The following is a 24,748-nucleotide window of genomic DNA, read 5'->3' as shown; positions in this document are numbered from 1 at the left end:
CTACTGATTATACAATTTCAGCAATACTGAGATGCCATAGTAAAATACACCATATTTTCTTCCAACAGGGGGAAAGATAAACATAGCAAGGCACTTAGTAGATTGAGTTTTATGTCCTCAGCAGTAACATTTGAACTGACATTTAAATTAGTTAACTGAGATGCAGAAGGACCCAACTGTATTTCCTGATGGATGAATTATATTGGGGAGTGGGGGTTGGTATTCTGAAAATGGGAATTCCTGGCAGACAAATCAGACTCTCCCTTCATATAATCTAGACTTGAGTCTCTGTATTCATCCCCAAACTTTCCTGTTGAATCTGAATTGTCGCTTAAGTTTAATGCTAAAAATTCAGATAAAAGTTTCAATTGTTCTGGGGTTCTCTATTCGAATACTGAGCTATGAAATACAGTAGTCCATGAACTATGTTATCCATAAACCTTTTCAGAATCACTGTACTTTTTATCCATATACTTTTTACACTTGTTCTAGAAATAATGCATGTCCAGGTGTTGTAATGATAGAAAAGTAACATTGCCATGGGAATAATCTGCAGAACCATCCCTTCCAATATATCATAGCAATGTGACAAAGGGAATTCCATTGTAAAGTCTCAGGGGTTTAAATATATGTTCGGCTCTGGTCTGAGATAGTGTAGATCCCTCCCCAAAATATTTAGGGAACATTTTGAATATCTCCATTTTACCTTATTACTTTGTTCAAAAATATTGGAGAACCTAATAGGATCATCTATATAGTATTATATACAGTATACTTAGAATTCTTGATTAGTAAAGAATACTATGAGAGATTTGCATTTGATTGGTAATTTTCAGTAGTTTGACAGTAAAAAAAAATTCCAGCAACAATATTGTAAATGAAAAGATTCAGATTGATGCAATGGTTAAGGCATCACATGTTAGTTCTAGTCCCAGCCTAGGCACAAAGCCATCTGGGTGACTCTGGGCCACAGGGCTAGTCACTTTCTTTCAGCTTTAGGAAGGAAGCATTGGCAAACCACTTCTGAGAAATCTTGCCAAGAAAACTGAGGGACTTGTCCAGGTAGTTGCAAAAAACTGACTTAAAGGAACAAAAAAACCTTCTTGAAAATAATACTTATTCTTTAGCTCTGAGGCAATGAATACAAAAATAGCACTGTTTGATTTTGTGAGACAGCAACTGTCTCATGTCCCTGCTCTTTGCAGATGCTATGACACAAAATATTATTGCAAATAGGCATGGAAGTAGGTAATATTTGTTCATGCTCAGCCCTAAAACTTTATATTAGAATATTTGCCATTTAAAATAAATTATTATATCAATTGAGGGCAAAAGAAGGAGACACCAGAGAATGAGGTGGCTGGATGGAATCACCGAAGTAGTAGGCGTGAGCTTAAATGGATTCCAGAGGATTGTAGAGGACAGGAAGGCCTGGAGGAACATTGTCCATGGGGTCACGATGGGTCAGACACAACTTCGCAACTAACAACAACAAATTACATCAATATATACCATGTAATTGCAAATACCTATTTAAAATATGCAGATATGAAAAGTTAATGAGTAGCTGTTAAAAGATAAGGTGATTCTTATGATTTACTTCAGGTTCATTTTATTCTATTACTATGGCTGTATTATACAACGCATTTAACTTAGTTTTAAGCAATTCATTTTTCTGAGTTTTTACAGTACAGTACATTAAATCATATACTAATCACATGGGTGGGTTCACATAACAAAAAACAGACCAGGTTTTCCAAATTTATATGAATATAGCCACAAATTTTGCAGCATACCTGCTTGAGCGTGTTATCTGAGTGTCTGATTCTTTTTTGCCACATAAATATGACACAATCAGAATGAGTATCTGGTTCAATTTAGGTATATAGTAGCATTCTGTGATATTTTCTTCCTGAATTCTATTAAGCCAAAAGTAGAAACCAAGGTTACCAAGGGAAACAGAATTAGTGTTAGTGCCAAAATATGTCAGTTTTGATCCACAAATCATCCCTGAGTTGAGTTTTATTCAAAAGGGTCTTCCTCACTATAAAAACAAATACTAAAATTATCAATTAGCAAATAAATACTATTTCCGTTGTGTTTCCAAATGCAAGCCATTCAACATTGCAATTAAAAATTTAAAAGGTTGTTTAATTATCGGCTGCAAGGTCAGGTGAATACTGTATTGTCATTCAGTCCTAATTATTCTCTGAGTTGCTAAATATTTCTGTAATTATATATTGAATTCCAAAGCAAGTCAAGTTTTGCATGCTAAATAACTTATTATATCTCTAACAAAACTCTTCCCTTCCACATTTGTTTGGCTCACGGATTATTCAAATATGTAATTTCTCTGATATATGCATGAGAGTTTGAAGCAAGATTTGATCTTAATTGTGTTTTGAGAGCTGTATCAAGAGTAAACTGTGAAATCCCATAATGAAATACTGTTTCATCTTTCTGTCTGATATTTATTATTTTATAAATACAATTATTTCTATATTCTTATTGCCGTAGTTACATTATTTGAATTTAGTGAAGCAGAAATGAATGGACAGAGCAAATAATTGTAATCCATTGTATAGCTCCAGATTAATCATATTGAACACATAAAAAATAGCATGTATCTGACATTAAAAATCGTACTATCATAGTTTATTAAAACATTGGGTAAATGAATTCATTTTTACAATCAGTAGTGATTGTAATATAGATATATACAGACTACCATACAGACATTCTGCTGGCAGTATATCATATGGCAAAAAGCTATATTGATACAGCTACATCTACCTTTTAGCTTCAAATAAAAATATTTTGTTTCTTCCTGTATATTTAAGGAATATTTTAATTTAATGCTGTTTAATTCTAATAGAACTAGATTGTGTGTATCTCCTTCAGGTCATGTACTTCGATTTTTTTAAACATCTCCCTCAATTGATCTAGTACTGCAGCCTGGAGATACCTCCTATAGATCAGGATTTATGTAAACCATACAAAATGCCAAGTGCTGCATTTATTCCAACTTTTGGGTACAATTCACCATTTGAGATTTAATGATCTGGACAAGCGAATTGGAATCATATATCAAACTCTATGTAACTGACAATAATTAAACAGCATACAGATTTCAGAAGTGTAACTGTAGTGATAATTAGGGATAAAACATAATTTTAAAAATGATAAGATTAAATTCCCATCAACATATGTAAGAAGAGTCAAGTAAGGTTCAGTCTCTTTGAAACAGTTTGTTCAACAATCCCCAAATCTAGGCTGCATTTCCTCTTCTCACAAAAGCTAGACCAGGGGTCCCTGACCACGGCCTGGTACGTGGCCCACCAGGAACCAAGCCATGCAAGCGAGCAAAGCCCCATTCAAGCATACACAGGATCTAGGCAGCGCTCAAAACCACGCCACCCTGCTCTGCAGAAAAACTGCCCTCCATGGAACTGGTCTGGCTCAGCGGGTTGGGGCCCACTGAGCTAGACTCTTCCTGTCCTGTTTCTTTCCCAATCTTTAATAGCTAATTTGATTTTGATAGAAGAAATCCCTGTGTACATTCTGATAGGGTAAATATATACAGGTGTAAAGGGTGCAGAAATTCCAAAGGTATAGAGGTTGTGCCACTTACTAAAAAATCTGTACCCAATGCTAACCGATTTGCTAGTTTGAACCATTGTCACAGTGAAATACCTTGTGGCTGATAAACTAAAAATTGAATTAATGAAGTGGATTTTAGATGGTAATACTTTTAAACCTCACCTCAATCTGAATTTATTTTGCATATTCAGCATTATATAGCTAATTTAGCTAATTAAAGAGCTAACAGGGTTATCTAGTGTTAACATATTCTCTGCCCTTATAGGATGGAAATATACTGGCTGCCAATTTGCTATGACGCCAGGTTCTAAGTGCTTTTGTTGACATATAACTGCTACATCGGCTAGGATTTTATTTAGTTGATGGATCCCATCCTTGCCATATCAGTTAGGAATGCAATAACCAATAAAAATGTCTTCTTATGAGATTATCCTTGTCAGTGATGTGTTATGTATCAATCCATAACAGAACATTTTCTAAAGAGACAGTAGCTTCCTCCATCACTTTCTGGCTTGTAAACATTTGGCATTAACTGAAAATCTTTAATTCAATTGATGCTGCTGAATACCTTGTTACTCCTGCTGTCTATTTTTAAAGTGTTGCAGTTTTATGGTTTTAAGAAGTTAAAAATTTAGAATTTTGATCTCATTTGTACATCTTCTTTAAAAGTTACAATAATACAAACCTTCAAACGCCTAATTAAATTTAACATATATTTAGAATATCTCAATATACATTGTGAGGGAACTCTTAGCTCGTAAGAAATAAATAAATGTTATTTTAGAAAGAAGAGATCATTATTTTCAAAATCAACAAACTGAAGTGAACTTCAAAAAGTACCTTTAAAAACTGCTTATTAAAGTATTCCTGGAAATTTATTGTGCTTGACATATTTTGAGGAAAATAATGTAACCCCGAATGAAAAGAAATTGTGAAATGGGACATTTTATTTCCCAGAAGTAAAAAATGAAATGAAATAAAGGGAAGCAAAATACCTTTTTGCTGATGTTGTAGCTTTCAAGTTACACCCAATCCAATTCAGGAATACAGCAATGACATATACATTGAAAGTTTTAAAAAGCAGATGTGTTTATTTAATCACTACTGTTTTGAAATAGGGTGGCAATCAGTTCATACTTTTAACAATGTTACATGCATTCTTAATGAAGTTTGTTAATGTATTGTGGGTAAATATAAAATTTTTAAAAATAAATAGGTTACTCAGATAATTTAGGGCTGGAAAAGTTTGGTATTCTTCCCTTTTTAAAAAAAAAAGTTGGCTGAAAACATTTTGTACACCTAATAAGCCAATGAATATTTTACTAGATTTTTTTTAATTGCCTGCTAACCATGTAAAATAAATGCATATTTCTGCATAATAACTAAGAAGCAGGATATTTTCCTTGATATGTAATTACTGCACACTTGATTTTAGCCAAAGGCCGAAAAGTAATACTCTGTTTTTTTCAGATTGTATAAATTGTTCAACTTTTTTTTATACATAAGAATATATTTTTCAGTACAAAATTTGTGGAGCAAGTGCACAAACAGTATTGTACAAAAGTCTCTCATGTTGAATTTTGCGTCCTAAAAATAAAAGCCAAATAACTATGAAACTATGGAAAAGTTGATATATTTTCTGCCAAATATGTAGATGGATGCTCTAAAATTTTCTACCGATAGATTAATTAAGTTCAGCTGAATATGAATTTTCATATTCATATTGAATATCTTGAAAAGCAAGAGAATGTTTTTCATCAAATAAATATACAATTGTAATTGAAGTAGTCCTTGATTTATGACCACAAATGGGCCCAGAATTTTGGTCACTAAGCAGTTAAATTAAGTGAGTCATCCTGTAACCAGACCCAGTTTTACAACCATTTTACCATGGTCATTAAACAAATCACATGGCTATTAAGTGAATCGCTTGGTCATTAAGTTTACGTGGCTTCCCCAATTGACTTTGCTTGTGGGAGCCCGGCTTGGAAGGTCAAAGATCATGATCATATGATTGCAAGACATTGCAACTATCATGAATGGGAGCCAGTTGCCAAGCACCCCTATTGTGATTGTGTGACAATGGGGGTGGTGCGATTGTCATAATGTGAAAGACAGGATTTAGATTACCTTTTTGATACCATTGTAAATTTGAACATTGTTAAAAGCTTGTAAAGCAAGGATTACCTGTAGTTTTGTTCGTCCTGTTATGAAGCATTTCAGATCTACTCTTTTAAATATCTGTCACCATTCATTAACAATGTATAAATATATTTCAATCTTGTTTTATTGCCTAGTAGTAGACATATTTATAAGATTTGCTCAGAGCTATAAGTAGACTGTCCATCAATTCAAAAAGGAATTCCTGGATGAGAATTAAAATTTAGAAAAAATGAGTAAATTTAGAATAAGATTTCAAGCAAGGCGTGTTAGCAATGTCTTCAGCTAGAATAGAAAAATAATAGTATCAAGAAACTGACTGCTTAAAATACATATAGACATAAAGAAATGAGAAATTGCTTAGACAGAAGAACACAAGTTAGCATAAAAGCAACTAAGAAACATATACTGTACATCATATGACTTTTAATGAGGAATTCTTTTGCACTCTTTCGCCTAGTACAAAAATCTGTGTAGTTCAGAAAGAACACAATAACAGTGATACATTTTGTAGGATTTAATGATGCAGAGGTGGGTTGCTCCTAGTTCGGCTTGGTTTGGCCAAACTGGTAGTGGAATTCAGCCCTGGGTTGCAGAACTAGCAGCAACCCAGGCCTGCCACGCCCCTGAACCAGTTCCCTCGCCGCCGCTGGGCTGCCGCCATTTTCATTTTTAGTGACTACGTGTGCACAGTTCATTGTAAATTGTTCTGCGCATGCACGAACAACAATTTACATTGAATATTGCGTGCAGATTGCGAACTGGTAGTAAAACCGGCAGCAACCCACCCCTGGGTTGATATCCAGTCAAAAAAGTAGCTTTTACAAAAGTAGATCATGTCTTTTCTCTGTTGCTTGCCATGTTAGAACCATTTCATGTCCAGCACTATAAATCTTAATCCTGATTGATCTCAACATTAATAGATTGTTTCTTGCAGTGAATTCTTTAGCCTACATATTTCAGAGTTACATTGCAATTCTCTAGAATTCTTTAGTTCTATTATATTTAAGTAAACATGGGCAGGTACCAGTAGAATCCTTTAAAGCTGTTTTCTCTCTATCTGTGTTCTGTTAGTGCTTTTTTATATGCATCTGCTATTTGCATTTATTTTACAGAGAAATAAAATAAGTAATAAACATAGCCTAGGCAAGATAATTCATTTTAATCTCATTGTGAATTTTACTAAATTAAATTTGGAAACCTTTTAGAATGGTCCATCCAGATCCAGTTGTGAAATTAGTGAAATTTACAGCTTGTCTCTTAGAATAAACAATAAATAATAAAATGAAAGGAAAGATAATTTTTTAATTATTTTTAATTGTGCATATCCAGCATTTTAAAGAGCTTCCATTAGGTCTATTTGTGTGGTCCATTGTTCATTACAGGATTTAAGTTAAATTAGTAGTCACAAATTGTTTGCAAAGAAAGAAAAATGCATCTATGCAGGGAATAACACAGCGGAACTACTAACAGAGTCATTTGTGGGTTAGCTATCAATCCAGTAGCAGGCAACACTTAAGATAAGTGTGTGACTGAGTACAGTATGTCAGGTACATAGGCTTTGTGTGCTGCTTTTCAGTAGCAGATAAGGTGAATTATCTCATCTTCCTATTTGAAAATGTAAGGACAATGATGAGAACAAGAGGGCACATTGCTGACATGTCTTTATTTCTTCATAATAAAACTCTCAAAATAAACATGTGTCCAATATCAGCCTGCCTATACTCTGTTTTTTAACCTCTATATTTATATAAGGCTAGCTTTACTTAAATATTCTATGTAGGACAAAGAATTACTTGAAAAGCAATGCAGATCAAAGTAGGAGTTTTTCCCAATACACAGCCTTAAAGATGCAATCTGCTAAAAATTATCTTGCAGCAGACATTTTACTACAGGAAAGCCCTGCACTAATTTGCAAATGATCACATTTATTGTGACTTTAAAACAAATATTATTAAATACTTGAAAATAAATATATGAAATCACATACAAAAGAAGGTGATCAGTTCCAGCATATCATGTCATTTCCTCTATTTCTGGATTTCAAGATACTGTATATATATTATTGCTTTATGCAAATTATTCCCACAAAGGATATTTATTAATATCAATCTGGGTGTAAGAATATTGAGTACACAAGTCACTCAAGAAATAAACACATGCAGTATTGTACTAGACTGGGTGTCAGCAATCTGTGACTCACGAGCCACATGTGGCTCTTTGACCCCTCTCCAGTGACTCTATGACAACCTGGTCAGGCAACCTGCTCTCCGCCCCGAGACACTGGCCCAGCATGGCCGACACCAACATGAGGGCTGGTAGGATGGGAATGGGATCCGGGAGGAGGGTATGACAAACAGGGGAACAGGTCTGCAGCTAAGGAGAGATCACAAGCCACGCTCGCTCCTCACGCAACCACCTATCTGGCTGTTGTGGGGCTGGGAGGGCATGCACGAGTGGGGATACCCTCCTCAATTGAGACGAGGGCGGGCAGGTTGACTGGCTAACAGGCAAGCATCTTTGGCAAGGGCACTCCAGCTTTCTCTGAGCCTGATGCCCGGGGTGGGCATGCGAGGTTCAGTGAGGCCAGCCCCTGTTTCCCATTGCCCTGAGCTTTTTTTACTTTTCCAGATTAGCAGTGCCACCAGCAGCATTAATTGAGAGAGAGGGAAAGAGAGAGAAGGGAGAAAAAGAGAGAAATGAAAAAATGATGGAGAGAGAATGAGAGAGAAATGAGAGACCCATTTCCCACAGAAAACACTGGGAGCCATAAAACCTGAGTAGACGTGGTTGGGGTCATGTGACTGGGTAGAGGTGACATTGTCTTGACCATGCCCACCCAGGTTTTGTGGCTCCCAGTGTTTTCTTTTCTGTGGGAAACTGGTCCAAATGGCTGTTTGAGTCTTTATGGTTACAGACCCTTGTAATACATACCATGAAAGAAAAAGAGATTAAGCAAACAATGAACATGATTATTCAATACTGTAATATTTGGTTACAAGTACCACTTGTTCCTTTTATATTAAGAATTTTATATTTTTCCATTCAATTTTTTGTGAATGCATCACAATGGCCCTACAGCAGTAGTGGTCCTATCGCAACTTATTGTTGTATTATTAAGAATGTGGTGCTGTCAAGAATGTACGTGAACAAAGTTCACTCTCTTCATAAACGGATAAGGCCCATGCTAAATTAAAAAGAAAAAAAATCCCAAAAGGATTTGGTCACAGTCCAAAGAGACATCTATGCAGATTTGAGAGCCATTGGAGGTTTTTTCTCCTCTACCAAGCTTCCTTTGTATATTGAAAAAGCTTTCAATAAATTTAACAAATTCTTCATTTTTTTCATTGTGCATAATTCTCAGGCATAAAACCTCAAAATTCCTCACAGTGTTATCAGCAGAAATTCCTAGTTTGAGTCAGTGAGTAAAAACAATTCATTCTTGCATTTATTTATTTGTTTGTTTGTTTATATAAATTGTTATAGCTATGACAGTGAAGGCAGATTGACCAATGTCACATTTCCAACTGGAGTGGTCACTAATCTACATGGAGAAATGGAAAGGGCTATTACTGTAGACATTGAATCATCTAGCAGAGAGGATGATGTCAGCATCACTTCAAATTTATCCTCAATTGATTCTTTCTATACAATGGTCCAAGGTAGGTTAACAAATTAAATAAAGAATAATCTTCAATAGGAAAAAAAATGAATTAAAAGAAAAAACACTGTTATATTTATTACAAGTTGTGATGAAAACTAGCCTGCAAGGGAGGTTGTTGTGTTTTGTATAGGAATAGGGTTGAAGCCTTAATCTTCTATAATATACATACCTATTTAGAAGACAATTCAACTGAATAAAGTCATTAACTCTATGATTGTGACTCTAATTTTTATGATTACACTTTCACTAGTTGTGGATTCATTTTGCAAGTAAATGTTTTTTAAAAAATTAGTAACATCGATTAAAACCTTTTATATGCATTCTATTTCTAAAATGATTCTAAAGATGCATGTAGATATAAAAATAATGCTTCTTACGGCATATATTTGTCATACATTGGAATATGCATCAAGAAATCAGATAATGTTGGAAGGTTATAAGCAAAAAATTAAAATTTTAATGTTTAATGTTTTAATCGGTTTAAAATTAAAATGCTTGTATTTTTAATACAACTGAATGTTGCATTAATGTTGACTTGGTTTGTGTTATGAATAATTTTGCATGAAAAATCTTGACTTAGAAAAACATATTTGTTGGGTTTCATTTCAGATCAGTTAAGAAATAGCTACCAGATTGGATATGATGGGTCTCTCAGAATCATCTATGCCAGTGGTCTGGATACACACTACCAAACAGAACCACATGTTTTAGCAGGTACAGCCAATCCAACTGTAGCAAAAAGAAATATGACTCTTCCTGGAGAAAATGGACAGAATTTAGTGGAGTGGAGATTTCGAAAAGAACAAGCACAAGGCAAAGTGAATGTGTTTGGCCGTAAGCTCAGAGTAAGTTACATCTCTAATGCACTTTTAGTTTAAGATGAATAGTACAGAAGATCTACTGACAGCTTTCACTGCTTCAAATGAACTTTTTTTTCTTTTAGCAAATCTTCTAAGACCAATAAGATAAAAAGGGAAAGGAATAATCCTTGCTAGTATAATTTCAAGTTAGCAATGTCATAGAAAGGAATATCTTAATTCATATTGTTCTATGTCTTTCCGGATTTATAACCATCTGTTTTTACCATTAGCATTACAACTAAATATAAAATCCTTCCTATACAATCCTATCTTTTCTGCAGATACATAGAGTAATCATTTTCGGCAAGACCGATTAACAGTGCTTTAATCTTAAACATTAAACATCATCAACTGTATAATTTCTTACTTTAAAAAAAAGGGAAGTTTATAACCTTAGGTGTGTTTCATTTCACTGTATAAAATGGAGGCTCTCCCTGTAGTATGTTGGTTTGTGAATTAGTGTCCAGGTTTCAGATACTAGCTTTCATACCAAAGGACTAAAGCATGCTTGGGAAATAATTGGGTTTTATCTGGGTTTATAGCATACTATCTGAAATCTTCAGTACTCAAAAACTGACCTGTAGTGTCCCTAGTTTTATCAGGAGCTCTTACGTATGGAAATATGTTAGTAAGACTGGTAATCTAATCAGCACTGTCTCAATCTCAGTTTTCTCTGGAAAAGCCTCAATTTACCAACACCATGATAGGCAACAGAGGTCAGTATCCATTAGTCCATCTAGTCACAGCCATGGCATGTGGAAGATTGCAAACTGGAACCTAAAAGCATAAATGGGAAAGGCATGAATTAACATGAGTGATGTTATATATGCCTGTGAAATTAAGAATGGAATGGTGTTGATAAATACAAGTAGGGAGGTTTTAATTAATAAAAAAAGCTTAAACGAATACCAGAAAGTATGCATTTACATCATATTAGTTGTTGCTGAAAGTAAAATTCGTAGGTTGGTGATAATTACATATTATTTTCCAGTGAATGACAATAAGAGAGAAGGTTTGGAAAAATTGTGCAACATCTTGAATGAATGCAGTCCAGGGGGAAAATATTCTGTTAGATGGTGGTGACATGAATAGATGGTAGGAAAAAAGCAGTAGAGTATAGAAAAAATGTTATTGCCATTTGGACATCAAAGAATGAAAGATTCTGATGAACATGCATTTACAAAAAGGTCGGTTTTCAACATGTCATTGAAGCAGAATGCAGAGGGGAAGTAAATGACTCAAAAAACATAACTGATATAATTATTTATTATTACAAACTGAGACATTAGTGAAGGATATAGGTGAGATGAGAAGTTATGATGGTGGGACAAGACATTATTTGAAAACATCAAAAGTAAATCAAGAAAAAAATATGCATGGAAGAAAGGAAGTAAATGTATAAGAGTAAGTATATGACTACAGGAACTAAATGTATAATTTGTATCTGAAAAGCTGGCAGAATATAAATTCATCAAGAATGAATAGAAGTGAATATATGGAAAGAGGATTTGGAAGTTGCTAGAAATTAAGTGAGAATTACACTCACTGTGTGGAAGTGACAATAGTGCCACAAAATGTGGGGTCACTCTAATGAAGAGTATGTCAAGGGCTGCTTTTAAGAGAAAGCTCTCTGCAGATAGTGCTGCTGAGAGAATGCTAATGTATACACATAACACAAGATAGTTGCAAATAGGATGTTGTTTTTATGTGACATTGTGTGAGTAAAGGGTAAAAACATTGTCTCTTCTACCTTTATAGTTGGAGCAAGGATTTGAATCACAGTAACATTGATTGGCTTGGAAATGGGAATGGAATAGTAACATTTTAAGTGATGGAAGCGTTGATAGAAATAGTAAAAAATAGATAGTATGTATTCTTTTATGTGTAATGAATGCATATAATATGAAATAAATTTAATTGTGTATAAGAACTGGCTTCTAACTATTTTGATTTGTGGAAACTGAAATTTGGATATGTTAGGAACATAAAAATAAGTTGAATGCAGTAGGAATGGGGTATTCAACTTAATGTGGTAAAACAAAAGATGGTAGGGTAAAGAATTAATGAGTGTCAAAGAAATGTGAATACAGACATCAGTGACTAGTACAAAGCGAAGGTTGCTAAGATGGTTTCATCAGAGGGAGAAATTGAAAGAGGCTCCAATTATAAAAAATACCGTATTTTTCAGAGTATAAGATGCACCAAGGTTTTGAAGAAGCAAATTTTTTTAAAAAAGTTTTTGCACTCTGCAAACCTCCCCAAAATGGCCCATTTTTCATGAAAATAGGCCTGTTCTTTCTTTTTTTTAAAGGGCATGAATAGCCCTTCGCAGGCTTGTAGAGTGCTCCTGGGGAGGGAGCAAAAATGAGCAAAAAAGGCCTGTTTTTCACAAAAACTGGCCTGTTTTTTGTCAAAAAAAGGGCATGGATAGCCTTTAGGAAGCTTATAGAGTGCTTCTGGGGGCTGGGGGAGCAAAATTGAGGGAAAAAAGGGCCCAATTTTTGCTCATTTCTGCCCTCCCCAGCCCCCAGGAGCTCTCTGAAAGACTCCTACAAGCTATGAATGGCCATTTTGGTGAGGGGCGGGGTTTCAGGAAGCAAAAAATGCTGTATTCAATGTATAAGACGCACCCAGATTTTCAGCCTCTTTTTGACGGAAAAGGGTGCGTCTTATACTCCAAAAAATATAGTACATCTATAGGAAGAATAAAGGGATCAAGAGCAACCGGAAGGCTGGGAAAATTGTAGTTGGATGGAGTGGATGAGGTCTTGAAAAAAGAGACAAGTTGTGAGTGTAAAGAAGTAGTGCACAAATGTGCTAAAAAGAAGATTGATTTGCAAGAATAAAAGTATATGAAGAGCTATAGTGAATAATTTGGTGTAAACTAGATTTAGATGTACTTCTTTTTACCTTTTGCATTTTTCTTACCTTATACCTATGATTTACTGTTTCTTACTGCTTTTCTTCAGTTTTCAGAGAAGCATCCATTTATACAATGCACATGTACTCTGAAAGCTTTCAGAAACATTTCTTATCAAAACAGGATGATGAAAAGAAATACGTTGCAAACAATTCTTATTGACCCTCGCTTTTGAATACTTCAATCAAATTACAGTTGCCTAGAGGATTGTTGAAAAAGATTTTGAACAGCGGGACCCCAACTTGGAATAGATTTTTCTGTCTGAATTCAGATAATTAAAGACTAGAAATCCACCGTCCTTGTTAAAATGCTTTCCTTTTAAAAACCTATGGAATATGATCAGAAAACTTTGGAACTTTTGTTTCTATTGCCCAACAAAAATCATTCTTTATATCTCTAGACTATTTAACAAAATGAATATTTTAGTTTACAGATCTTACCATCTTTCTCCTGATAAGTTCCAGAACTAATGATATTGAATCATTAATCCATTTTTCAATAGAATTCTATTTTCCAAGTATAGCAGATGTCTTTATAGGATTTTGACATAATAAAGCCTGACACTAAAATGAAAAATAGAACGGAAAATTTAAAACAGACAGTAAAAATATGAAAAGAATGGAATACAACATAATTAAAATGCAACTCATCATTATTCTGTCTGTTTTTGTAAGAAAAAATACAAATGCTTACATATTAAATTGTGAATTATAAGATTTTTTGTACAATTGAAAAGCATTACTTTTCATTGCTCCTTGCTTCAGTGGATTTCAGAAAGAATCCAACTTCCAGGTCCTAATGATATTTATTTGTAAATGTCTTCTGCTGTCGAATTTATCAATATTTAATAAGTGAGGTTTTTGTAAAAACTTGTGGCATTTGGCTAGATAATTCTACAGTCCTTGACTATTAGGTCAAAATATCAAAATTTGTTTTTATTTATGAAAGTCTAAATAATGTGTTATCTGTTTTAAGAATATTACTTTTCTCAAAGTTCAAATATTTCTTTTTGGCTTCAAGCAATGCAGATAATTCATTAGCCAGATAAATTCTTTCCAAAAATTCTTCAGATTATACAATGTGTGTAATATAATATAACGTATAAAATTAGAAAGTAAATGAACATTCATTTTTTTTTGCCTATAAATAAGCTAATTTTATTATGTGAAAGAATTGCCAGTGTCTATTTTGATGATCTATTTGAAAAGCAGTTCTTACATTTCACCAACATATTTGTTGGCCTTTTATTTTGACTTTTCATTATTATAGTGATTATTCTGCTATATCTTCATAATTTCCTCTATAAATCTTGTTGAGTATTATAAAAGTTCTCAATGTATATATTGTTGAATTATATTAACATTTAACTAAATTCTATCAGCATTAATTGAAAACATTTTGAATAAAATGTCACTGCATCTTTATTTAATGAAACCTTTTAAAATGGCAACCTAATCTCTGGCTATTATACTAAGAAGCTGCTAAATTAGTTTAGTGACAAAGAAAATCAATCATTGTAAATGATTTTTAAACAATGGTATTCAAACAGTGGCTGATTCTATAAAGAAATAATAAGCAGCAACTCAATGCCCCCCCACCATTATTTATTTTGTTGTCTTATTTGTTTCATAAAAGGTTAATGGTAGGAACCTCCTTTCAGTTGACTTTGATCGGACTTCAAAGACAGAGAAGATTTATGATGATCACCGAAAATTTCTACTGAGAATCGTCTATGATACTTCAGGACATCCAACACTCTGGTTCCCAAGCAGCAAGCTTATGGCTGTCAATGTTACCTATTCATCTACAGGTCAAATTGGTAGCATCCAACGAGGCACAACTAGTGAAAAAGTAGATTATGATGGACAGGGAAGGATTGTATCTAGAGTATTTGCTGATGGTAAAACATGGAGTTACACGTATCTTGAAAAGGTACTCAACTATTATTTGGAATATTGGTTTACAGTTCTATTAAATAATTATTTCTACATAAAATGTTAAAAATGATTGCTGCATGATATTTGAAGTTTTAGACAGAGAAGGGATATCCATGTGTGTGTGTGTGTGTGTATGCATGTGTGTGGCGCACTTTCCTCCAAAATCTTGCAGTAACACGTGATTTTTTTGGGTTCATTCCCCTAGTCTGTTGTATCTTTACAACAGTCCTGCAAAGTCATCTTGGCTGAACAATAATGATTGATCCTACTCATCTAGTAAACTTTCTAACTTTGTGATCATTTGAACCCTGATCCCTTTGGTTCTAGCCCACATCTTCACTGTTGTACTGTGTTTAAGGAAAATCAATCCCAGAAAACTGATTGAGATATACAAGTATGTAAGATAAATTTGATTTCCTGGAATTTACTAGCTTGTTGCCTGTGAATACCATTTCATGGAATTTAATTATGTCATTGAAATCACAGGGAATGATTATACATTTCTAGAATTTTAATGCGATTGAAGAACATTTAGATGGCAAGCAGAGTCAATGTATTTGGAGATACTCTTTATGAGCAGTCATGTTAACCTAACACTTTTCTCAATATTGTAATGATTGTTTATTTAATATTATATTTTTTCAAATTAAGATACCCTTAAGAATGTCTGTTAACACAAATAAAAACACTGAATTTTATAATACAGGGTAATAAAAATAGCTATACCTTTTCCCAGGCTAAATCTAAAAAGGGAATCTAAAAACGTTTTCCAAACATTTTTTTCACTTTGCACCAAGAAAGAATAGCATATTCACTATCAAATCAAACTTATGAATGAGTTCTAAACTGCAGCATAAACGTAACAATTTAAACAATGATTTTTCTTTGTGTATATGTGCCTCTCTCTGTCTCTTACACACACATATACATGCACACAAATACTAATGTGTTTTCCAAGACATTCATCCAGAAAAAAATTGTCATTTATTCTTGGCCCAGAATTAAGGGGGGGGGGGGCAAAATAAAATATGGTATTAAACCAGTGCTGCATACTAAATTATATACTCCCTAGCATGGCAATACTGAACAAAGCATAAGAAGTCTTTTATCATTATTTAATTTGATGTCCTTTAGTGGGACAGAATAGAATTTGCCTTAAGTGAAAACAGCTACCGACAGTGACAGATGCTGAGAGTTTTATACATCTTCATGTGAGTAATATAAAATAACAGTGGTAGTGATGTGTAATGCCAAAGCTTTACAAAAGGAATCATTTGGTGACTAATTAACTCTGCAAAGTTTGATGTAAATAACAAGCCAATTGCTTCACCCATCTGACAAATAGATATAAAAGAGGAGGTTCAGGGATCTTCGGGATAGTAAAATTCTCAGTAAATTATCTCTAATTACAGGAGTGAAATTGTCTCCTCCATATGTTGTTCCCTTCTTGAGTTGCTGGCTTAAGACAGCCTCACTTTTGTTGGTATTAAACATGACTTATCCCAGTCCATTGACAATCTGCTGTTTGGCATTGAGTACTTGATAAAAGGATGACTCAGTCACAACAAGAACACATTAGGAATCTGGAGCAACTCATTATAGATCCTCTTACAATTAAGTATCCAAATGAATTAGGCAATTACCAATATGTAAGGTCAAGAATTACTCAGTTTGAATAATGATGTAAAAAAAAAAACAGTGTTGCTAGTTTACCAATAGTTTTGGCACCTGATTAAACTCTGTTTTCTTTTTCAGTCAATGGTTCTCTTACTGCATAGCCAACGGCAGTATATCTTTGAATATGACTTACTGGATCGGCTTTCTGCAATAACCATGCCCAGTGTAGCTCGCCACACTATGCAGACTATCCGTTCTATTGGCTACTATCGGAACATCTATAATCCTCCAGAAAGCAATGCCTCTGTCATCATGGATTACAATGAAGAAGGACAGCTGTTACAAACTGCTTTCTTGGGCACAAGCCGGAGAGTCTTGTTCAAATACAGAAGGCAGACCAGGCTTTCTGAAATTCTGTATGATAGCACAAGAGTGAGTTTTACTTATGATGAGACAGCAGGAGTTCTAAAAACAGTAAACCTCCAGAGTGATGGCTTTATTTGCACCATTAGATACAGGCAAATTGGTCCATTGATTGACAGGCAAATTTTCCGCTTTAGTGAAGATGGAATGGTAAATGCCCGATTTGACTACAGCTATGACAATAGCTTCAGAGTGACTAGCATGCAAGGTGTTATCAATGAAACTCCATTGCCTATTGATCTCTACCAATTTGATGACATATCTGGAAAAGTTGAGCAGTTTGGAAAATTTGGGGTTATTTATTATGATATTAATCAGATAATTTCAACAGCTGTAATGACTTACACAAAACACTTTGATGCTCATGGTCGCATAAAGGAAATTCAGTATGAAATATTCCGTTCACTTATGTACTGGATTACAATTCAGTATGACAACATGGGCCGAGTAACTAAAAGAGAAATTAAAATAGGCCCATTTGCTAACACTACCAAGTATGGTTATGAATATGATGTTGATGGCCAGCTACAGACAGTTTACCTTAATGAGAAAATAATGTGGCGCTACAACTACGATTTGAATGGCAATCTCCACTTGTTGAATCCAAGTAGTAGTGCTCGATTGACACCACTGCGATACGATCTAAGGGACAGAATCACTCGACTTGGTGATGTTCAATACCGGTTAGATGAAGATGGATTCCTGCGACAGAGGGGCACTGAGATATTTGAATACAGTTCAAAGGGCCTCCTTACCAGAGTTTATAGCAAAGGCAGTGGATGGACAGTGATATATCGTTATGATGGACTTGGAAGACGTGTTTCCAGTAAAACCAGCCTGGGGCAGCATCTTCAATTTTTTTATGCAGATCTCACATATCCAACAAGAATAACTCATGTGTATAATCACTCAAGCTCTGAAATCACTTCTCTCTATTATGACTTGCAAGGACATTTATTTGCCATGGAGATTAGCAGCGGAGATGAGTTCTACATCGCCTCAGACAATACTGGAACCCCCCTGGCTGTTTTCAGTAGTAATGGTCTAATGCTGAAGCAGATTCAATACACTGCCTATGGCGAAATCTATTTTGATTCTAACCTTGATTTCCAGTTGGTGATAGGATTCCATGGAGGTCTTTATGACCCACTAACCAAACTAATTCATTTTGGTCAAAGAGATTATGACATATTGGCAGGCCGTTGGACTACACCTGATATTGAAATTTGGAAAAAAATAGGAAAAGATCCAGCTCCTTTTAACCTGTACATGTTTAGAAATAACAATCCAGCCAGCAGAATACATGATGTGAAAGATTATATCACAGGTAAATATGTACATTTAATAAAGTACAATTTTCTATGTATATCACCTTGGAATTATAGCATCCGATATACAAAAGTATATAGAGTATACATACATTCATACATACATACATAATATACTATAGAGAATAGGAATATACTTTGTTAAATTAAAAATGTATGTGTATTCTATCTTGCTTCACATAAGTGAAAACTATACACAGTTGGTAAAATGCTAAATAAGTATATCATTTTTCTTAATTCGATCTATCTGAGATCTTGTATCTATAGAAAGTACTCAGGATGGTCTCTTTTTTTACCAGGGAAGAAATTCATTGTAGCCAATGATAGATGTAGTGACTTAATAGACAATAAGACTTATCAAAAATCCTCATAATAGGCCTTGTTCTCTGTCTCAATAGAATATTTTATCTCTTAGAGGATTCAAAAGAAAATGAGATTTTGATGTTTCCGTTTGACTAAATGGTTACTATGGCAACAGTTTATGTCTGCAAATTTGTTGTATATTATGAGTGCTATTTTGCCAGATGGCCAGCATATCTAGGAAACATACTAGGATTTCTTGCTTGCATGATAACACCTTGGATCTTTAAAAGGAAAGTTTTCCAAACAGTCATGTGACAGTGGGGAAAATAATGTGCAAACCTTCCTTCTTGCTATTTATGGTTGTAGGTTTATCGGTAGTTTAAATAGTAGTGCTTTTTGATTTTCAAGTACTTAATAGAAAGTCCTTAAATTAAGAAATCTGGTATTTTAATGTTAAACATTTTTGTATCCCAAAACTTAATTCACAATATACATGCATTTCGTTGATAAATATATATTTGAACACCATATGTATTCTTTTGTCATTTCTTTTCTTTCAAAGAAATGGATACAAGTTCATTGTAAATCACTTGAAATATTAATGCCAGCTGTTCTCAGTATTTAAGATCTGTGCTTCCCTTTTTCACAATTTATTATTTGCACAATTTATTTACCTAATTATAATACACTTATATGAGCCTACCATGTACTCGAGAGAATCATGCTACCCGTATATTCTGCTTAATATATCTACATTGCAGTAACATTAGGGATAAGTCACAGTTGCACTGTGAAATTACATAAGTGGAACAGAATACCAAATATATTCCAAATTAGGGTCTATAAGATCTTATTAATTCACTAAAGAGGCTTTTTTTCTAAAAGATGTCCAAATACTGATTTTTTTTTTATTTTTTTTTTTTGCAGTAGTCGTGATCATATGTTCACATAGCAGTATTCTTCCTGTACAGTTTCTTATGTTCCTCATTGTCTTGCAATAGTTGAATTCATGGGATGTGACGATCTAGTGCTCTCCCTATGGTTATTAAGTAGATAACCTTATCTGCATAAAGAAATTATGTGGATCACATGAAATCATCTATAATAAATCAGATTATTCTGGATTGTATAAAGAGTGCATTTAATAAATAGCTTCACTACATTCTTTTCTCTGGGTCATTGGTTGTATATAAATGAGGACAACTATTAAACAAATAAACTACGGCCCTGCCATGGATTTTCTCCTCCAAATATATTTTAAACCTCAGAGCATTATCTAGTTTACTGACATTCATTCAAATTATGCTGCGCTAAATTCAATCACATATTGAGGGATATGTGACGTTTTTCTAACTTACTTTATAATTGCTTTCTAGATGTTAACAGCTGGCTGGTGACATTTGGTTTTCATCTACACAATGCGATCCCAGGTTTCCCTGTGCCTAAATTTGATTTAACTGAACCCTCCTATGAACTTGTGAAGAGCCAGCAATGGGATGATGTACCGGTAAGTAAAAAAATAAGGAACATTAAATTGCAACAAAATATAATAAAATATTCTATTAGAATATTGAAAAATCCTCAGAGGCATACATTGAATTTTAAAAAATTAAAACATATTGTAAAAATATTTCTTGATACACTTTTGTCTCAAACTATATGTTAATTCTGTAGGGAATTTTCTGTCCAATAGCTAAAGACTAGGCTTAAGTTTTAACATTTCCTAAACTAAAGTGAGAGGGAGGAAATGATTAATCAATAAATAATAGTATTTTAAAATCCTTTTTTTGTCCAAATTATAACATTCCCAGTGGAAGCTATAGAGATTGGATTGATAGCAGCACCCTGCCTCCAGGCTAAAAGTGAACAATGTAATAAAAAATAGAATGTGAAAGAAACAGAATAACAGGTGATATAAATTATGCATATTGTACAGCAGTACAATTTTACTTGTCTTTAATATTAACCGTGTTTTATATGTGAAGATAAAATATTGAATATAAAATCACCCCAGGTAAAATGTATTACATTATATGGAGCTCAAACTCCTTGTTTTAAAATATATATTGCCAAATAGAAGTATAAAACTAAATCATACACAAAAATCTATGAAATGTAAAATAGAAAGTCATATATACTGCTTAGGAAAATAGCAATTATAAATTTTATTCAAAAATCAAAAATCCATTTATCCTCAAATTCTCAGTACCAGCAATAAATGACAAATGTTAAATAGCTGTTAACCTTTCAGGTGCATTCCGAAGGATCTCTGTGACTTACCAGGCTATTAAAATAAAGAGTCAAAATAATTTCATGTTATATAAATCCAGAAACATTGTGTTGATGTTTTTACAGCAGAAATCTTAGCCCTATCATTATAAATATATATATAATTTCTTTCCTCTGCATGCAAAAATGAACGTAAGTAATATGAAGGAGTAACCCAGGGCCTTTCCAAAATGGATATTAAATCTTGGGATAAGTTATCTGGAGCAATTGCTGCTGTCAATATTTATTTCAGTGTTTCTCAACCTTGGCGACTTTAAGTCCTGTGGACTTCAACTCCCAGCTGTGCTGGCTGGGGGATTCTGGGAGTTGAAGTCCACAGGACTTAAAGTCGTCAAGGTTGAGAAACACTGATTTATTTAATACATTGAATTTGTGATGTAAAAATGTTGTAGAGAAAGCTCCTATTATCCTTCTTACTCATAGCTCATTTCTTCATTTTGTGAGTTCTCTCAGAGCTTATTCGGGATCAAATATAGGCAAAATGTGATGATGAGATCATGGAGGCCTTTTATTGATGGGGACATGCCCATCAGTGATCCAAGGTGCCTGTTTCCCTGTTGAAGAATGTAAAGGGAGCACAAAGACACAGTGTCCAGAGAATGAAGGGAGGCAGACCCCAAAGGCATTATCATAACAGTGGACAAAAGAGATTAGGAAGGAATAAGTAGAAAATGAAGTCATAAAAGAGAATACAAGAAAGGAAATAGAAAAGAAACTCACGTAGTATGTATCTGCATGCATCTTTAAAACCTCTGAAAGTCCAACAGCATTGAATGAAACTTTCATAGCTTAAGGCCTCATAACAATTTAAAATTGAATTTATATTGTGACATGAATACTCAAAAACAAACCGTTGTGTCCTTATGGTATATCTGGACACATTTCTAAATCAAAAGGAAGGCAAAAAATGTGAAATTAAAGATGTATAACTTTTAAGCCAGTGGAGAAAATTATTTCACAGATATTGCGGTTGAAAATTCAATGTATTAATGTGAGATAGATTAGGTAAAGAGGTAGTCGTGATCCAAAGTTATTACCACATCCCATTGCAGCCCAAGGGTACAGACACTACTCTCCTATAGCAAAGTTTATCACAAGTTTCTGCATCTGGTACATTTTATGTGAAATCTCACACATAGATTTCAGGGGGGAACTTAGATTCCCTTTCTGGGTGAAGTTACAGCATATAAAAATGCCTGATAATAAATAGATAATGCCAAATATAATTGAACCAAATATATAAGCAAGCATAAAACTTTCATGGTAGACTTTCATTTCTGCAATCACTAAAGGATAGCTCTAGAACATTACTTATAGAAATACAGGTAATTATTTTACATTATAAGTATGCATCAAAGATGTCTTTGTTTTTAATTTGTTAGCAGATCAATTTATTGCATGCATCTTCCTATCTGGACAATACTTTTATCTTTCTACTATTTCATGGTATATAAATTAACATCATAAAGATTGATGTAAAAAACTAGTGAAGCATAGCAGATCTCTACAGTCAATGTTTCTAATTTTATTTTGATTGGGTAATGATCAAATAAGGAATAGTTTGATTAGCTGAATTTTTCTTTGGAATGATTCAGTGCTTCTTTTTAAACTTCATAATCAAAAATGGTAATAAATACTGAACTATATCAAGCAATGTAGAACTTACAAGAGTGGAATCCAGTCTCTGAATTCAATTAGCTGCAGCAGTGTCATTGTAGCGTATCATGTTGTCAGCTGCAGGCACCATGCCAATAAATGCTTGACTGTTAGAATTTATAGGCTTGTAAATATATATATCTATATCTATATATCTCTTCTTGTTTTCAGCCAATTTCTGGAGTGCAACAAGAAGTGGCAAGGGAAGCAAAGGCTTTCTTATCCCTGGGAAAGATGGCAGAAGTCCAGATCAGCAAGCGCAGACCTGGGAGTGAGAAATCCTGGTTGTGGTTTGCAACTGTGAAATCTTTAATTGGAAAAGGAGTAATGCTTGCTGTCAATCAAGGCAAAGTACAGACCAACGTGCTTAACATTGCAAATGAGGATTGTATCAAAGTGGCAGCTGTTCTGAATAGTGCATACTACCTGGAAAACCTGCACTTCACTGTTGAGGGAAAGGATACGCATTATTTCATTAAAACCACTTCACCCGAGAGTGACCTGGGCACGCTGAGATTGACGAGTGGCCGGAAGGCACTGGAGAATGGCATCAATGTCACAGTTTCCCAGTCCACTACTGTAGTGAATGGCAGAACTCGTAGGTTTGCTGATGTTGAAATGCAGTACGGTGCGCTGGCTCTTCATGTCCGCTACGGCATGACGCTTGATGAGGAGAAGGCACGGATATTAGAACAGGCTAGGCAAAGGGCTCTTTCCAATGCCTGGGCCAGAGAACAGCAACGAGTGAGAGATGGGGAGGAAGGGGCCAGGCTATGGACAGAAGGGGAAAAGAGGCAACTTTTGAGTGCTGGAAAAGTTCAAGGATATGATGGGTACTATGTACTCTCTGTTGAGCAATACCCCGAATTAGCTGACAGTGCTAACAATATACAGTTTCTTAGACAAAGTGAGATTGGAAAGAGGTAACACATCGGTTGAGCTTGGCCTGCCAAAGAGACGGACCCTGTGCCAGTGTCTTCTAAGAGAGGAGACCAAATAGTTTGCTGCATTATTACTTGAGCCTAAATATACATCTTTGCTCAGATTTTTCTGTAGCACAATCTGAATGGACTCTACAACAAAGAGAGAGCCTTCCAGAAGAATGATAATATTAAAAAGAAAAACTGGAGTTGTGTTTTTTTTTTCTGAATGACCTTAAAGGTGATCTGCTTTAAAGAATATGTTTACATATGCATATCGCTGCACTCAAGTTGGACTGAAAATGCTAAAAAGAAAGATCTAAAGAGTTTCCAACCGGCTGAGTATTCCAGTAACTAAGAAAGAAAGCGATAACAGTGTTTCCAAATATTACTAAATTGTTGACTTTTACTTACAAAAATTAGTATTTTTTCCTCCTCCTCCTCCTCCTTCTTCTCCTTTCTCCTCCTCTCCTGCTGACTCCCTTTCTCTGCCTAGGATGTGGTATATAATCTCTGTTCATGTTAAGCGGGGGACAAGACTCTTTGTGTATGGACATCCCAATGGCTTTAACAGTGCTGCTTTTTGAAAGGACACTGGCACAAGCAATTTATTCTACAATCAAAATTTGGTAATGGATTTTACGGTGATCATGGGGTTTATCTTGGGGAAAATGGCAAATAGAATTCTTGTCACAGAAGCAAAGGAAGCTTGATTTTTTTGTAAATTATGTGAGACAAGTTGTTTATGGATTTTTATATAAATTACAATTTACTGTACATCAAATATTAGTCTCAGAGGAGTTAATTTATGTAAAGTGTTTAAAAAGTTTATACTTAAATAAAATAATAAAAATATGCAGTGTGTGAATTTTTTAAAAGAATTACACCTTTTATTATGTTATAGCTGCACAATAATAAGAGTTATAATGTAGAGATATAACAGTGTACAACAGTTGGATAGAAGTGTTAATATTTTTGTATTAACTTTAACATGGTGTGTTTTTCTCTGGATTACTTCTGAGAAAGGTTGGAGAAATCACAGACTAGAAGGAAATGGAGTTGCCGCTCTTT

At 34.2% G+C, this 24,748-nt stretch overlaps 1 protein-coding gene across 12 annotated transcripts in view; it reads left to right on the top strand.

Moving 5' to 3' along the window:
- TENM3 (teneurin transmembrane protein 3) overlaps positions 1 to 24,532 on the top strand; it is an 836,795-nt gene extending 812,263 nt beyond the window's left edge. For all 12 annotated transcript variants that reach the window (XM_087724561.1, XM_087724557.1, XM_087724558.1 and 9 more), the window contains 6 exons: positions 9,247 to 9,422; positions 10,034 to 10,269; positions 14,840 to 15,136; positions 16,897 to 18,508; positions 20,189 to 20,319; positions 22,929 to 24,532. In XM_087724561.1, the coding sequence (XP_087580687.1) occupies positions 9,247 to 9,422; positions 10,034 to 10,269; positions 14,840 to 15,136; positions 16,897 to 18,508; positions 20,189 to 20,319; positions 22,929 to 23,684 (3,208 nt within the window). In that variant the 3' untranslated portion in view covers positions 23,685 to 24,532. The remainder of the gene's footprint in view (positions 1 to 9,246; positions 9,423 to 10,033; positions 10,270 to 14,839; positions 15,137 to 16,896; positions 18,509 to 20,188; positions 20,320 to 22,928) is intronic.
- The last annotated feature ends 216 nt before the right edge of the window (positions 24,533 to 24,748 follow it).

The sequence above is a fragment of the Thamnophis sirtalis genome, unplaced genomic scaffold (assembly GCF_051295495.1).
Source record: "Thamnophis sirtalis isolate CommonGarterSnake01/CBP01778 unplaced genomic scaffold, rThaSir2_p1.2 scaffold_10, whole genome shotgun sequence".
Taxonomy (NCBI): domain Eukaryota; kingdom Metazoa; phylum Chordata; class Lepidosauria; order Squamata; family Natricidae; genus Thamnophis; species Thamnophis sirtalis.
This window is presented reverse-complemented; position numbering and strand designations above follow the sequence as displayed.